Source organism: Ursus americanus, chromosome 17 (genome assembly GCF_024610735.1).
Source record: "Ursus americanus isolate L20-20 chromosome 17, mUrsAme1.1.p, whole genome shotgun sequence".
Taxonomy (NCBI): domain Eukaryota; kingdom Metazoa; phylum Chordata; class Mammalia; order Carnivora; family Ursidae; genus Ursus; species Ursus americanus.
The window spans coordinates 1,788,280-1,804,243 of NC_142143.1; the positions used below are offsets into that span (position 1 = coordinate 1,788,280).

At 63.8% G+C, this 15,964-nt stretch overlaps 1 protein-coding gene across 2 annotated transcripts in view; it reads right to left on the reverse strand.

Annotated features, from left to right (window-relative positions):
• TAFA5 (TAFA chemokine like family member 5) overlaps positions 1–15,964 on the reverse strand; it is a 190,837-nt gene that overhangs the window by 105,797 nt on the left and 69,076 nt on the right. The window contains exon 1 of one of the 2 annotated variants that reach the window (XM_045815515.2): positions 12,528–12,725. The exons of the other annotated variant lie outside the window; for it this stretch is intronic. Within the exon in view, the coding sequence (XP_045671471.1) occupies positions 12,528–12,618 (91 nt within the window). The 5' untranslated portion in view covers positions 12,619–12,725. Of the gene's footprint in view, positions 1–12,527; positions 12,726–15,964 lie in introns of those variants that run through there. 2 annotated transcript variants of the gene reach the window in all.

Here is a 15,964-nt window from a genome sequence, read left to right on the forward strand (position 1 = left end):
CCAGGGCATCAGACACACCAAGGTCTGCATGTCCCGGGCCCTCTGTAACCCCTGAGCCTGGCCGGGTCCCAGCTGCACTCCAAGGCTGGGACAGCCCTGCCACCCCGAGCATCCCCCAAGCCCCCGGTCCCCAACAGCACACACATGCACGCATCGCTCAGGGAATAGAGAAGCAGAGCTCTGAGGGCCCGGGAGGATCTGCGGGCCCTGCACGATGGCTGGGAGACGAACGTTTCTCCACAGTCTGGTAGCCAGACTCCGCCCCGGCCAGCCCCAGGCCGCATCTCCAGGCTCCCGCACCCCCACCCCCGCCCGTGCGGGCCCCTGGGCGCCCCACACACAGCCTGGAGCACTGGAGACACATCTGCACGCCCTCGGCCACACCCGTCTCCCAGCCTGAGAAACCATTTCCCCCAACACCCACCAACCCCATTAACGGGGACCCACGTGACCCTGGGCGAGTCACTCCCCTGCCCCGGGCCTCAACTTCCCCATCTGTAAGGTGAAGCGGTTGCACCATCCCACATGCTTCCGCAGCCCGTATCTCCAGCATCTGGGTGAGCGGATTCTGAGACTCCTTGTTATAAACAGACCGCGGAGGCCGCCGGGGACAGGAGAGTGGCCGATGCCCGGGCGCAAGGACTCACTCAGGAGAACGTGGCAGGCGTCCCGCAGGTGAGGACAGTCCACGGGCCGGCCACCCCAGTCTGCTGCCTTTCTAACTGGGTCACCAGGGGACGGCTCCCTTCTGTGGCTGCGGGCCGGGCCACCACTCTGACAGCCCCCCTCCTCGCTCAGCAAGCCCCGAGGAAGCCCCCAGACCCAGGACCCCGCTGGAGGCTCTGCAGGCACCGACCCGATGTCCTCATGGGCTCAGCCCTCCTGAGCGACCTCCCAGGATCGGCCCCAGAAAGCACTGCCGGGACCTCATGAATGTCCCCTTTGCTAAGTATTCCGGAAAATTCCATCTACACTTGAGTCCTCACCCAACACCGTGTTCTTCCCTCTGACAACCTCTGTCAAGAGCCCCTCAGAGCCCATGTGAGGGAGGGGGTCCGCCTGAACACAGGGGCAGGTGGGAAGATGGGGGGGCCGCAGGACCACAGTGGCTGGTCCAGAGGCCTCAGCCTGTGTCAGAGGACGGGCAGGCGGCAGGGTGCCCCTGAGCACCCTCCACATGCAGCTCTGACCCCTGCGTGCATGCCCTCACCTCTCCCTCACCACCACCTGCCATTGCCCCGCCAGGGGAAACCGAGGCACGGGCACACAAGGTCACACGACCGAGAGGAGCAACGACTGTACCCATCAGGCCACAGGAAGTGGGGTGGCTCAGTGACCAGTGGGCTGGGATGAGCCGGTCCCTGGAAGGGCGTTAGCAATGCCCCGTGCACAGGGCAGCTCAGGAGACCATCTGGGCCAGGAGACTTCTGCAGACCCCACACGAGCCCCCCACCAGGCATCGGGGGCTCAGGGCCACGTGGCTTCAGCCTCGCCCCCTCACCTGTCACATCTGGGGACACTGCAGAACACAAGCGCAGGCAAGGCATGCAGGGGGACTGGCTCCTCGACGCACAAAGCCAGCCAGGCTGCCCCCCATTTCCTTCCACCCAGCACGGCCCCAGCAGGCACCCCTGCCTTGGACCCCACCGTGGGGGCACAGTCCTGCCCTCGTCCTCACTCACCTGGACCCCTCCTCGGCCCATGTGTCCCATGTCCCCTCCCCAAGCAGTAAGAGGCTTCTCTCTACCGTGAGGTCCCCTCAGAACCTTCTGGACACCTCCGCGCCCCTCCCCCAGCATGGTGAGCCATCTCCAGGTGGTGACTGCATCCGGCCTGCCAGCCTGGGGGTCCGGGGCACTCGATGACAGTCTCTGGGAGCAGGAGCCCGGGGGCAGCCAGCAATCGAGCCTGGGGACCCCTCTCCCACTCCCCAAGCTTCTGGCTCTAATGGTGCTTCCCACCCAGGAGGAACTGCCTTTCCTTCTAGAACATTCCCTACAGAAAGTGGGTTACAATCTCCCATTCACACCCTCTCAGGAGCAACGAGGGAAAAACTCAAAACACAAACATTTGCATTTTGCTCTCATTTGCAAGCCACACGCTTAATGGGAAAAAAAGTCCAGTTCAACAGGAATTATGACACTAAGGAAAAACCAGGAATAAAAGAAGAAACACCAGAAACATTCTTAATAACCTACCAGGTAACCGTCAAATTGGCAAGAGCCTATTCCCATTAGAATCAAAAACGCTTTGGGGCAGGCCAGGCTCAAATGTCAAACTGCTTTTTACAATTTTCTTTAAAAAGGAAAGAAAAATTAATTTTCAAAGGGTCATGAGCAGGCCAGCTCCCAGGGTGGTCCCAGGTGCTCAACAGAGGCCCCACACAGCAGGCCCCAGGGTGGCGGGGATAGACATGGGCATAAGGGCGTCGGCACCTCCAAACTCAGGACACGGTGGACTCAGCAAGGAGCAGCCGGGTGCACGAGAGGCAGGAGTTGCCGTCCCCCCCCCCCACCTTCCCACCACCCGCCCACAGCCCCCAGGACTGCCGCAGCCCAAGGGACATGGACCGGAGCAGGGCTAGAGCTCACGGCTGGAAGGTCGGCCAGCTCGGGGCATCAGGCCAGGAGCAGGGGTGCATTTCCTTCCACCCCTAACATGATGGGCTAGCAGTGCCCCCCAAAGAACCCCAGAACGTGGCCTTATCTGGAGTCCGTGTCCTTGCAGATACGATTAAGGCTCTTGAGATGGGATCATCCTGACTCTGGGTGACCCTAAATCCAGTGACGGTGTCCTTGCAAGAAACGAGAGGGAGACTTGGGAGGGATGGCAGCCAGAAGCCAAGGAGTGCCCAGGACTGCCGGGACCACCAGAAGCAGGACAGGGGCCTGGGAGGACCGAGAGCCTCCAGGAGAAACCAGCCCACACTGTGGTCTAGAACGTGGCCTCCACAACCAAGAGGCCACAAGCGTCTGCTGCTTCCGTGCCCCATCTGTGGTCCTTTATGCCGGAGGCCCCAGGAAGCTGACAGGGACACCTGTCCATTCCGACGTCCATCACGGAGCCCGGGGCCCCCAGCTGAGAGCCTCTTTGTCCCCAGCCAGCCTGGACACCCGAGGAAGTGACCAGGATTCCTCAAGGGCACCCCCATGCCTGCGGAACTTTCCGGAGCTCCCGGCGCCATGCCGTCTGACCCCCGACCACCGCCCCTAGCCCCCCACCACCCTGTCCAGCGCTCCTTGGCCCAGACGACTCCCTGCACCTGGCGCTCAGTGGGCGCTCAGCTGAGATGCGTCCCACCTGCTCAGCGTCTCCCCACAGCTTGCTTGCGCCCGATACCACAATCGTATCCAAAGACACCCTTTCTCTCCCCTAACCAGAAAGCCAGTGCCACGGCCACAAATGGAAGGTGACCATAAAAACAAACACACACTATTAAGATGAAAAATGCCCATCCGTGCCCTGCATCAAGCCGTCTCGTGCGCGCGCCGACAGCAGGACGCGCCTCACTTTGGGAACTGCTGGCTTTATGGCGGGGGCGCGTTCGGCGTTTCCGGGCTGCTCCACCCCACCCCCGACCCGGGGGAGCAGCTTCCGCCCCCACCTGCAGCTCAAAGGTCATCGCTTCCGTGGCCCAAACACCCCGACAAAAAAACACTGCAAGCGTGTGTGCCGTCCAGGCCGTCCCCAAGCCGCGATCCCCCGCACCCCTGCCCCCCGGAGCACGCGTCCCGGAGCCCCCGGCACACACGATGTGACTCCCCGCGGCTCGGCCAGTGCTCCCTCTACCAGCTGTGTGCGGCCCATCCGTTCCCGGGGCTGCCATAACAAGTCACCACAAACACGGAGCTTCAAGCAACAAAAACCCACCATCCCACAGGCCTGGAGGCTAGAGGTCCAGGCGGGCAGGGCCACACTGCCCCGGAGGCTCTCGAGGAGGCCCCTCCTGCCTCTTCCCACTCCTGGAGGCTGCGTCATCCCACTGCCTCCCCCCCCATGTCTCTCATAAGGACACCTGTCATGGGATTTAGGATGGACGCTAACCCAGGATGACCTCGTCTCCAGACCCCTACCTCAATTACAGTCGCAAAGACCCTGTCTCCCTGTAAGGCTGCACCCACAGGTCCCGGGCAGGCACGCATGTTTTGGGGCCCCCACAGTGGTGCATTTCTCACAAGTGCACACACTCAAGTCCCTGCTCCCACTCTCCACACATTAGATCCCACCGGATCCCCCGGCTCCCCAGCACAGAGTCTTGGCTGGCATACAGCAGGCACTGGGCATGTGTTCCAGGCATGTCTATCAAGGCTGTCACAGAGGCAATGGGTCCTGGGAGCAGGGGGCTGGGCAGGTGCCCCCCGGGGCCCGAGGGCTGGAGACAGACGTAAGGTCTCCAGAACACAGGGTCATTTACAAGCAGCGCCCGGGCTCCTCGCTCCCTGAAGCAAACCAGAGGGCCTGGCTCGCTGCTTCTGCAGCTGGAGAAGAAAGTAATGAGTTAATGAAACCTGTCTTCTCCAGGCAGAAAGGACCTTGCTTTTTTTTTTTTAAACGTAGGAGCCCAATGCAGGGCTTGAACTCATGACCCTGAGATCGAGACCTGAGCTGAGATCAAGAGTCAGTGCTTCACCGACTGAGCCACCCAGGCACCTCAAAGAGCATGCATTTTAAAGGCAGAACAGCCTCCCCTAAATATATGTGGTTGGAACCCATGGGGCCGAGGGTGGATACGGGCAGTCTGGGGCCAGGCATTCTGGCAGGGTCCTCGGGCAGCATCCCAGAGGGCAACTCACTTGAACCTGGAGCCTCCTAGAACCACCCTCCCCACCTGAGTTGGGGGCACCTGGTAGCAGGGGGCAGGGCAGAGGGAGCCCCGTCGGCACAGCCTACTGCAGGATCCTGCCGTCAGACTCGGAGACCAAGGCCCAGAACAGGCCCCTGGCGTCCAGGGGTCTCCGCTCAATCCCGGTGGCCGCACCTGAGTGCACTACAAAGTGGGGGGCTCCTGGGCAGACAGACAGCTTTGAGGATGACGGCACCCTGAGCGTGCCCGTGGGCCCCCTCCTGCACAGACACTGCCGCAGCTTGGCTTGGCTTTCCAGGATGGACACCTGTGTTCCCACGCAGAAAGGGAAAGTGACACACCCGCGGGGCGACCACCCGGCCCTTCCAGGCCCCCTCCTGCCCGTCAGGAGTCCGCGGCACGCAGGGGAAGTGAAGGCCGGCAGCTGCCACCCTCCCTGCGCCCAAGGTCCACCCCGTCCCAGCAGGTGAGAGCCACTGCTGCAGAGGCGGGGCCGACACTTCCTCCACAACTCAGGTGCTTTGGGAGGGATGAGTCCCAGGGGTCCAGGGCCCTGCTGCTCCGAAGGCCTGAGAGACAAGTCCAAGTGCGTGTCTGTCCTCACGCTCCCGGAACCAGCGTGCACGGCGCTCAGCACCTCCTACCTACATCGTACGTCCACCTACCAGTGGCCTCCACCGTTGAGGGACAGTCAGACAAACAGAACCCAGAGTGACTCGACATCCACTCGGCAAAGGGGAACCACACACACACACACACACACACACACACACACCCCTGCGGCTTAGGCAAAATGGCTGGCGTGCCCGCAACCGTGCGTGACCACAGCGGCTCTCGCACCAGCCCCGCGGGAGGTGGGCCACTGCGGGCATGCACCGCGGCTACTCCGTACACATAGCCCAGGCCAGGCACATGACCCACGTGCCTGCTGCCCGAGTCACAGGTATCAGTTCGCCAAGAGCAGGCTATGGTGCCACCGTGATGCCACGCGGATCAAGCCCAGGCGGCGGTCTGAGTCTTTGACACACAGGACGTCAAGACTGGAAAGGACCTATCAGTGGGGAGGACCAGTGTTCTCAGACCTCTCTGCCACGGCTAGGAGGGGCCGGGGCACGTGGGTGGACCTCCATCCCACTTGCTACAAAACTGCACAATGGGGTCCCGTGCTCTCGGGGATCGTCTGGAAGAGGCTGTGGGCACCGTCAGGGTCTCGCAGCTGAGCATGGCAGGTGCAGGTTGGGGACGGTGGCCTCAAGGACACCCCACGACAGGGAAACCAGTCTGTGTACCCCGACTTCTTCCCTGGGCTCAGTCTAGCATGCCCTGCAGGCAGTGTGGACGAGGAAAGAATGATCCGGGGAAGCCAGGACTACCAGGAGAGATGCTCGCCCTCCTCCCCACGTCCCCTTCCAGACAGGTGGCCCCCCAGCACCGGGAAGGTGTGTCGACAGCGAGGGCCTCCCACCTCTTGGCTCAGGCCCAGCTCGGGCCGACACCAGTGAACCTCCCTCCCTGCCTGCAGCCGTGGGCCTCCCGTCAAGAGCATCTGCAGGGGGACGTCAGCAGTGTCCCCTAGCATTCAGTAACTAAGTAACGGCCAGAAAAAGCAGGTGGCTCTGGCTTTCCTGCACCTGACTCACCAGGTCTTAGAAAGGACGGCCCCTGCTGGGAAGAGCAGAGCATCAGCCCAGGCTGGGGGGCAGGCCTGAGCTCATCCCATGTCTGCGGCCACCCCAGCCCGGGCTCTCAGGCCCAGCCCCCTCTTCCCAGGACCCTGGCCGGGTCCCAGGGTGGACCTTCGCAGATCGGACTTGTCCCCCACCCTCGGCCACATCCCGCCTTCTGCTGGTCCTGACGCTCCCTCCCTGTTGGGAAGTCCCCTCTGGAGAGACAGTCCTGGCAGGTCTGTCAATCCATTCAGGGAGGGGACAGACACGGGCCAGCAGTCAGCGCCCCCAGGAGGGAAGGGAGGCCTTGCCCTTCCCCACGGGACTCCCCGGAGCCAGGGCCCAGAGTCCTGGGAATGCTGGCGACCATGGCTGAGGCCTCCCATGCTGAGAGCAGCTAGGAAAGTACGCTGGCTCTCAGAGGGGCAGGGGTGGGGATGGACGCAGCAGGGTGGCTGCGAGCACCTGCCACGTTACGGACAAGACCGGCTAGCATCCTCTTCGGTTACGAGTCTGGGCCTGGCGTCTGCCCTGTGCACCGAGCCCACGCCACCATCCCGAGCACCACACAGTCCGGATGACATAACCAGGGGCCGTCTGCCCACGTGTGCTGGCGGATCCCGCACGACTGGCAGAAACCGCACGGCTTCCAGGGCCTGGCGTGGGCTTAGAGACCCATCGGTCAGGTGCCCCGCATGGCCGCCCTAAGCTTCAGCTTCTCGGACCCTCTCCTCCTGCCCAGGAGGAGACGGAGGGTCCCCGCTGTCCAGTGGCCTGCCTGGTGTCACCGTGCAATCCGGTGTCCTCATCCCAAAGGCCACGCGCACAAGCGTGCGTGAACCAGGGCTCAGGCACAGGGTCTGCCAGGACAGCACCCAGGATGCATGAGGACAGTGAGCGTGTGGGTGTGCGAGGAGCCCGGGCGGCTCCTGTTCGGCCTCAGGGCCCACGCAGAGAAAAGGAAACCGTGCGCACACACGCTGGTGCCTGTCCCGCTGACCTCTGACCTACCTGGGCCTCCTCTGTGAAAGCAGCCCTTCCACAGGGTGGAACGTGGCCACGCAGGTGTGGAACCTCCTAGAGAGGCTTGGCCACGCACCATGTTGGGTATCAGGGACGGAACAGCACAGACCTCACCTTCCACCACCCCTCGTCAGGTTAAGAGGCTGCAGGTGTGCGGGGTGTGTGCACGTGTGTGTCCACGTGTGAGAGAGAGTGTACGTGTGAGCAGGGGTGGGGCTGTGCCGTCCATCCCCTAGAGAGGCTGGGTCCAGGGGCGGATTAGGTCTATGCAGAAGGAAGAACTCCCAAGAACTCCTGGCCGGTCGCTGTACCAGGCAGCCACAGGGTCACCAACGTCCACCCAAAACACACCTGAATCCGTTCACTGAAACCCGCGTGTAGGGACAGACGCGTGAGCACCAGCTGCGTTCCTGTGCGTGTTCACCCCACGACTCCCTTCACACACGTCACGGATGCTTAGATACCTGTTAGCTCTCCGTGAAGAAGGAGGAAAGGCGTGGCTTCCCTGCGCCCCGGTCCTGGCGCCCTCAGAGAGGCGCTCTGCCCCCGAGGACGCGGCTGCATTTTAAACCAGGTTCACGACAACCGTCGCAGGTTCCAGAAGCCACAGGACCTTACGGGTCACACAGACACACATGGGAACGTTCCAGTAATCCAGCCACATGTTACTTACTAGTCACTAACACAACCACCAAGGGAGGGGACGGGGCCGCCCCGACTGCCCCCTGCACCCCCGCTGTCGCCAGACCGTGCTGCGTCCCCAGGGACGGGCACACGCTCTGACATGCGGACCCAGAGCGAGGTACCAGACGTCCCGGCTTGGCTCTCCCACGCTGTGCCGGGGACGGGACGAGGTGGGAGGCTGCTGCCCCGTCCGTGGGATGTCAGCCTCAGTCGGCCGCTCCGAGTGTGCCCACGTGTGCGGCCCCTACACGCGCTCCGTGGGTCCCAGGCGGCGCACCCGGCCTCCGCGTGCAGCCGCCGTCACCCAAGGCAGTGCTGAGCCCCGTCACATCTGAAGCCTCCGTTCCCAGTCCTTCCTGTAACTTTGCCGGCTGTCACTCAGCACTGAGATCCCATGAAGGTGAGTGTGGGCTTTATTTAGATTCTTTGTCATGCAAGAAATGATAGTAAGTGATAAAGGAGCGGGTTGTTTTTAACGCCTTTCGATCCCACCCGTCCCACAGCCACGCACACTCGCAGGGCCCTCTGGGAGTCTGCAAGAGAGCGGGGGAAGGCACCCCTCGCAGGGAGAAGTCACCAGACCTCGGGTGAGGTCAGGGTTGTGGGGACACGGGGAGAGCGCTCGGCGCCCCGGGCTGCAAGTGCCCATACCCGCACCCCTGCCACTGCGCCCCGACAGCCGTGGGCACAGTCCCCAACCCAGAGCTCCCAGGAACAGTGTCCCCACGTGCAGGACTCTCACAGGGTCCACCAAGCCCTCACCAACCCACGCCGGCCTCCCGCCAGCCCCCGCCCTGTTCACGGCTTGGGGACACCCGCCCTGCTAGAACTGGGAGGACCGTTTCTCATCAGCAAATATTTCCGATGGACTCCTGGGTTCAGAAAGGTGCTGTGTTAGTGCTAAATTCTCTGTCCATTGTTTAAAATTAGCTGATGGTTGTAACAAACATGGGAGCGCTTGGGGCTGATGGCTACTCCTGTGACCATGACAGCAATTAGTGACCAGCACACAGAGCCGCGTCCGAGAACAGGAGGCCAGTAAGGGACTGGACGGGGTCAAGCACGCCCCATCCCAGCCTTGGGCTCGCGGTTAGCCTTCCCTTTCAGAGTAACTGGCTCACTCAATGTGTGAACGTTGAGTCTCGCTGCGAGCCCTGGAGCAGCTGCTGAGGCCTCGCTGGCCGGGCGATCGGGGCTCTGGGAGCCCGGGAACTGTGGCTGCCGACCCGGCGCTCATCTCCCCGGGCGAGCACTCCGCAGGCATCGCGGGAGAGGCTGCTAACACCGTGCTCGCCCGTCCCACACGCTCCCCTGCCACCAGAAGGGCTTACACAAATGGACTTCAACCTCCCGTCCACGTTCCAGCCCCGCTCCTGCCTCCTCCGCGTCCCAAAGCCCCCAAACCTCGCCGCCCAAGTGGCCTGGCCAGGCTGGGCGTCAGCTCTCACGTCTCCCTGTTTCTTTGTACTGTTTTTGTTCTTCTTCCTGTTACTCAAGCACCAACACAAAAGCCGTTAATCTGCGGGAAGGGCCGTCATCTGTCGAACGAATGAAAGATGGGAGAAAGCTCTGAATGTCTCCTGAAGAGGAAGGTGGGAAACGCTGTTACAATCCCAGCTGTTTCCTCACCCCGGTCTTCTGAGACCAAACATGACTATGGAGATAAAGCAGCGGCTTCTCTCTGCCGGGCCCTGGCTCGGCATCACAGACACTCTCTGCCCCCCAAGTAAGCAGCTGTATTTCAAACCAGCTCCCGAGATCCCCAAACGCACATGGGCTCGCTGCAATCAGAAGCAGAACGCGGCCTCCTGCATCCCGGAGGAGGGTCAGGGTGTCCCCGGGAACAAGCAGAGATGCTGCCGTCCAGGCCCCAGTGCGCCCCCGCATCCCACACAAGCCACGGCACGTCCAGCAGTTCTCTCTTCGGCCCTCCGGCTGCCCGAGCCAGGCAGGGCACAGTGACCAGGCCGTTCCTACAAAGGCTGGACCAGCCAGGGCTGCAATTAGGGAACCACAATGCGCGTCCCTCTCCGGTCACAGCCCCATTCATCTTCCCAAACACTGGGAGGCAGACTGGCCAGGGGGGACCGATCCGCCACAGAGAGACCTGCACCTGCACACAAAAGGTGAAGTGTAAAAAAACGGCTCCCCGTGTCCCCCATTCTTCATCCCTGAAACACCAGATTCATGGAAACGGCTATTTAAACAACTCTTCCCCACTCGTCCGCAGACAACGAGTCCCAGCTGCCAGCGGACCCGCCTGGCCGCCTCCCTCCCGCTGGCCCGCACGCTACTGGAGGAATGTGGGCCGGGCCTGCAGCCTGTGAACCCAGAACAGCCCTGTGTCTCCCATGTGAGGAGGGGCAGGTCACAGGACAAGGATGGTCTCCGCTGGCCCCCAGACAGCTGGTGCCACCATTTCAAGACCAACAAACAGGACTTCCAAGAATCCTGGAGGCAAACACAGACTCCCCCAGTCTGTCTAAAGGAAACGGTGGCTTCTGAGTGCACACCTCCTCCGCGGCCCCACGTCCTACCCGCCCTGTGCCCACACCGCCTTCCAGAACACTGACTCGTATGTGTCTCCTTCAAAGTAAACGCCGAGATGTTCTGTGAAGAGCTCTCAATAACCCATCCACACAAATACTTCACTCCGTGAGCCCGATGATTCGCTTAAATGTGGACCTGCCTGCACCCGGCATCTTCAAACCCAGGGATAGCAGCTCTCGCCTCCTGACCCGAAGATACTGTCTTTAAGACTCGAGGCCTCAGGAGGCTGGTACTGTCCCCCGAAGAGCCCAGGACCGGTCAGCTCCCACGGGGCGAGCGGGAGGGAAGCATCCAGCCACACGCAATCAGAGCAGCCGCCAGCTCTCATCTCTTACTAAATCACAGCTTTGAAATCAGGGACGATCCCCTTCATCACAGAAAGTCCCCACATATGCGGGCACTTTCGACCTTGGAGAGACGCGGTGAAACTTTAACATGCTTTCCAAAACGAATCCGCCCCAAAAGGAGAGATCCGTTGGAAGAGTGAAGAACTTAACGCCTGAACAAAGCTCAGCTGCCCAGGGACCCTGCGGCCACTTGGTGGGTCCTCGGACCCCCTGGCCAAGGACACAGCTGAGAACAGCCCTCTGGAGACTTGCCAGCCCTCCGGGACGAACCCAAGGCAGAACCGCCCACTCCTGAAGCAAGTTAGGTAGCCAGCGTTGGGGGAAGCTGGCCTCCAACGTCAGGGGGGACTCATCAGGCCCCTGCAGGGGAGGGCAGGCCTGCAGCCAACTCCTGGGATAGCCACCTCTCCCTTCGGGGCCTGGACCCAAATTCAAGGGAGGGAAATAGACACCGGGCCAATGCAGGAGGTCACCCGGCCTGGGGCTGGCCTCCCACACCTACCTGCTTCCTGGGAAGCCAGCAGCAGCTCATTAATTAGGCAGGGAAGCAGCTGAATGTTGCAAATCCTTCCTTTGTAGGAACCCAGAGCTAATGAGGGTCTGCTGGCATTACCCAGCCACACCAGCTCCTGCCTATGCTTCATGTTCCCTGCTGGCCAGGGGGAGCACCAGGCAGCACTGGTGGCAAGGTGCCTGAGGGCAAGGGCACCCGACAAGCATGGGCAGTGTGTGCAGCTGGGGGGCCAGGAGTGCCTGGGTCTGCTGTTCCGCCAGGGCCAGCGAGACTGAGCCCCGGCTGTACCAGGACCAAGCTCCTGGGCTGGGAAGTTTCCAGAAGTGCCCACCCAACCCAATCAGGACTCAGGGTGAAAGGCTCCCCTGTCCCAAAGAACCCTCCAACCACAGGGGTCCAACCACAGACGGGTGCCTAAACCAAGTCCCAAGAATGGGACCCAAGAGCTGCTTGCTTCAGCATGCTCTGGGAGAGCAAGGGGCTGCGCACTCTGGCGGCCACGTCCCCTTTCCCCCAGCCCGCAGGTCTCTGATTCCGCCCCAGGAGGCAGAGTGGGGACCGGTGTGCTGCGCTCAGGCCTCTCGCCCTGGCTCTTGACGGTCCTCCAGCCCGGCGCCCGCCCGGGGCCCGCCAGCGTGGAGCGCGGGTGCCATCTACCGAGGGCCCGCGGAGAGCCGGCGAGCGCCGCTGCCAACGGGGCCGTGTGGGGCAGGGGACCGGCACGGCAGCCTCAGCGAGGACTGGGGCTCCGGGCGGCTCGAGGGCACCGAGGCCCCCGCGCCGCGGGTGAGCCCCGAAGGGCTGGGCGCGGGAACGTCCGCGCCACGGCTCCCGGCCCGCAGTGGCGCTCAGAGAGCCTGGCGAAGCGCGGCGCCCGCGGCGGCCGAACGTGCCGCGGGGACAGCGCCCGGGAACCGGCCCGCGCCGGGGACAATTACCTTCTTTGAGGAACTGCGCGTGGATCACCAGGACGAGGAAGCAGCAGAGCGCGGCCCCTGCGAGTGCCCAGAGCGCCTTCGGGAGCTGCATCGCGGAGTGCCCACTCGGCCGACGCCCCCGAAGTCGCGCAGCGAAGGTCCAGGCGCCGCATCAGCGCCCCGCCGGGTGCAGCCGCCGCGGCCGCCCGCTCGCGCCCCCCATCCGCCGCCACCGCCGCGGCCGCCGCGACTGGAGGCGCCACTCCGGGCTGCGATGCGCGTCTTTCGGGCAGGGGGAGGGGAGGGGCGGGGGGCGCCGGGGAGGGGCGGCGGGGCGGGGAGGTTAGCAGAAAGTCTCCGGCCGCGGCGGCCGCCGCTCCGACCACTCGGCCACCATCGCGGGCTGCGGGGCGCCGGGGGCCCGGGCGCGGAGGGGCGGCCGCCGCGGCCCCATGAATCAGCCCCGCCGCCGCCCCCGGAGCCGCGCCGCCCGCAGGGCCCGGACGGCGGGCCGCGGATTGCGCAACGGCCGGCGGCGCGGGGGGGTCCTGTGCGCCCCGGCCCCTCCGCCGCCGCTCGGCGTCGCCTTCCTCCCCTCCTCCTCCTCCTCTTCCTCCTCCTCTTCCTTCTCCTCCTCCTTCTCCTCCTCCGCCGCCGCCGCGCCGCGCTCGCTCCGGCCGGGGCTCAGGGGGCCGCGCCGCCGCCGCCGCCGCCACGGAGAGCCGGGCTCGGGGCCGGGGCTGCGCGCAGGGCGCGGGGCTGCAGCACCATCGCCGCCGCCGGGGCCCGGCCGAGCCCGCCGAGATCCAACTTGCGCGGCCCGGGGCTGGCGGGCCAGTCGCCCCGGACGGGGCCGGCCTCCGCGTTCCCCGGAGCCCGCGCCTCCGCCGCTGCGGTCGGACGAGGCCCGGGCCGGCGCTTCTGCGGGCCGCCCGCTCTGGCCGGCGTTGCCCGGGCCCGGGCCGGGAGCAGGGCCGGTGGCGGGGCCGGCGGTGGTGCCGGTGGCGGCGGCGGCCGCGCCGACAGGTGGGGCCGGCGACGCTGCGCGCCTCGCCGCCCGCGGGAAGCCGCTTCTCCGGCCCGGCGGCGCGTGCCCGCTCGCTCTCTCGGCTCGGCCCCTTTTGGGGAGGCGGCCCGCGCGCCTCTCGGACTCCGGCCCGCGCCTGCCGCCGTCTGCGCTCCGCCCGGTCCGCGGAGCCGCCGATGCGCACTGGGCCGCGCAGGGGACCCGGGGGACCCCCCGCCGCCCTGCAGCGCCCCCGCCTGGCGCGCCGGCGGGTCAGGCGGGGCCTGTCCAGCCGAAAACCGCGGGTCGGGCTCCACCTAGGTGCGCAGGGGCCTCACTGCAGAGCCTCCGCGGCGGGTGCCGGAGCGGGGCGGGCAGCCTCCAGCGCGCCCAGCCCCCTCGCACCCCGCAGCCGGTGGAGGGGTGGGGAGTACCCCGGCAGAGGCCTCACTGCTGCCCAGGGCTGACCCACGGTGGGTTCTGGAAAACGGCACTTCTGCCCGGAAACACACACACACCCCACGTTCAGGGCCTGGTATGTGAAATCCTCCAGGCCAGCTGCTCGGCGCCCAAGCGTGGGCGCGCAGTAGATGCCCAGGGACTGCTCTAGATGAAACAGTGGGCACCTTCCTGCCCCGCCTCTGTCCCGCCTCTAGGCAGGGCAGGTATTTCTTTCGGGCCAATTTTCCTCATCTTCCCGGTGCCCTGGACCAGGAGCATCTGCGGCCTGTTAGGAGCAGCTCCAAGCGCAGAGGCCCGTGGGGTGGGCCTCAAGGTGGTTTTGCCTGAACTGAATTCAAATAACCAGCAAAGAGCTTTGGGTGTGGATCCAGGGCCCTGGGAGCCTCCCGCCCTGCTCCAGGGGGTGGGGGGGGAAGGGCCCCCCAGGGGCAGAGGGTCCTTGTGAGTATAGGGCAGGCCTGGAGACACAGTGCAGGGCTCGCAGGAAGGCGGTTTCGTTCCTGCCCAGACATCTGTGCACCAGGAAGGGAAAGAGGCCAGACCTGGAAAGGGCTCCTAGAGGTCAGCTAGGTCTAGCCCCTGAGTGTGCATGTGGGGAACCTGGAGTCCACAGCGGCATGGACGCTGGCACCCAATCCAACAATAAAGAGCAGGCCAGGACGAGTGCCCGACTGGCTACTGGCTGCCTCCCACGGTTCCCCTGTGCCAGCCCCTGATCAGAGAGGCCGTGGCAGTCAATCCCACACCTCTGGAGGCGTCCCTCCGCAAGGCCCCCACCCTCCTGGGACGCCGTAAGAGAAAGAACGCCAGTCCAAACCCTCCCCTGGAGAAGTGGCTCTGGTCTCACCCAGCCAGGGACTTGGGACCTCAGAGAGCGCTGGCATTCTGCAGCGCCTTCACAGAGCCCCATCCTGTCTGGCTCCTCTGCCTTCACCCCCAAGACACTTTCCAGTGATGCCCTACCTGGAGCAATCACTCGGGGAGCCGCCCTGCCCGGTGTGCACGGCCTGACCTCCTTCAAGGTCATTGCCTTCATTGCTCATGGGGAGCAGAGCTGTCCACTTCGGAGGGCGTGAGGGTGACCAGGGTGCTTATTGCACACCCGAGAACCCAGAGGCACCTCCATCAGGAAACAGAGCCCACCTCTCACATCCCCTGTGCTCCCCATCAGGTGCATATTATTGCAAATTTTGAAAATCGAAAAATATTTTAAATTCACCAGGGGAACTTTAAAAACTAACCACTTAGAGGATCCTTCTATAAAGAGAATTAAAGGAAGTTTGTAAAGAGAAGCATGTGGGCATTTGTTCTCAACAGGCAGAATCTGCTGTGGGGACCAGAGCATCCCCTTCCTCCGGGCCCCGAGAACGTCTACCAGTGAGCATGTGTGGCGTTGCTTGTACTCTTAGAGGAGGTAAGGGAGAACTCAGGGGACCGTGCGGCCGGCGCCCACAAGAGTCGGTTAACGGTGTACATCACGGAGGCCCACGGTGCCACTGGGAAGTCTGTTCAAAGGGCGGTGTGGGCAGCAATGCGGACCTGGGAAGGAGACCTCCAGTTCTGACCAGAAAGACACGTTCAGAAGCGATAAAACTGTAATGCTGTTGGGAATCAAGAACGAGGACGATCTGTGGGTCAGAAAGGGTGAGAAATTCTGGAAGCAGATGCAGGAAAGGGGCTGCAGCTGGAGCGGCCAGAAGGATGCCCAGGTCCTCCCCCACCAGCCCCCGTGTTGCCCACGGAGGAAGCACCACATCCAAGAGGCTCGGGCACATGCTCAGCCAGCAGACACTCGCTGGAAAAGGTTGTGCTTCCGAAGCGTGGGGCCCACGCCCATGCCCCCGTCACACACGGCTGGTGTCAGACAAATCCAGCTCAGGCCTGAGAGAGGGGAATGCTGTCCAAAGAGAGAGGTGGCCCTGCCCGGGGAGGGTCCCCGCAGTGCCGGAAGCATAGGACCCTGAATGGAGAAAGTGTGCATTTTATTTCA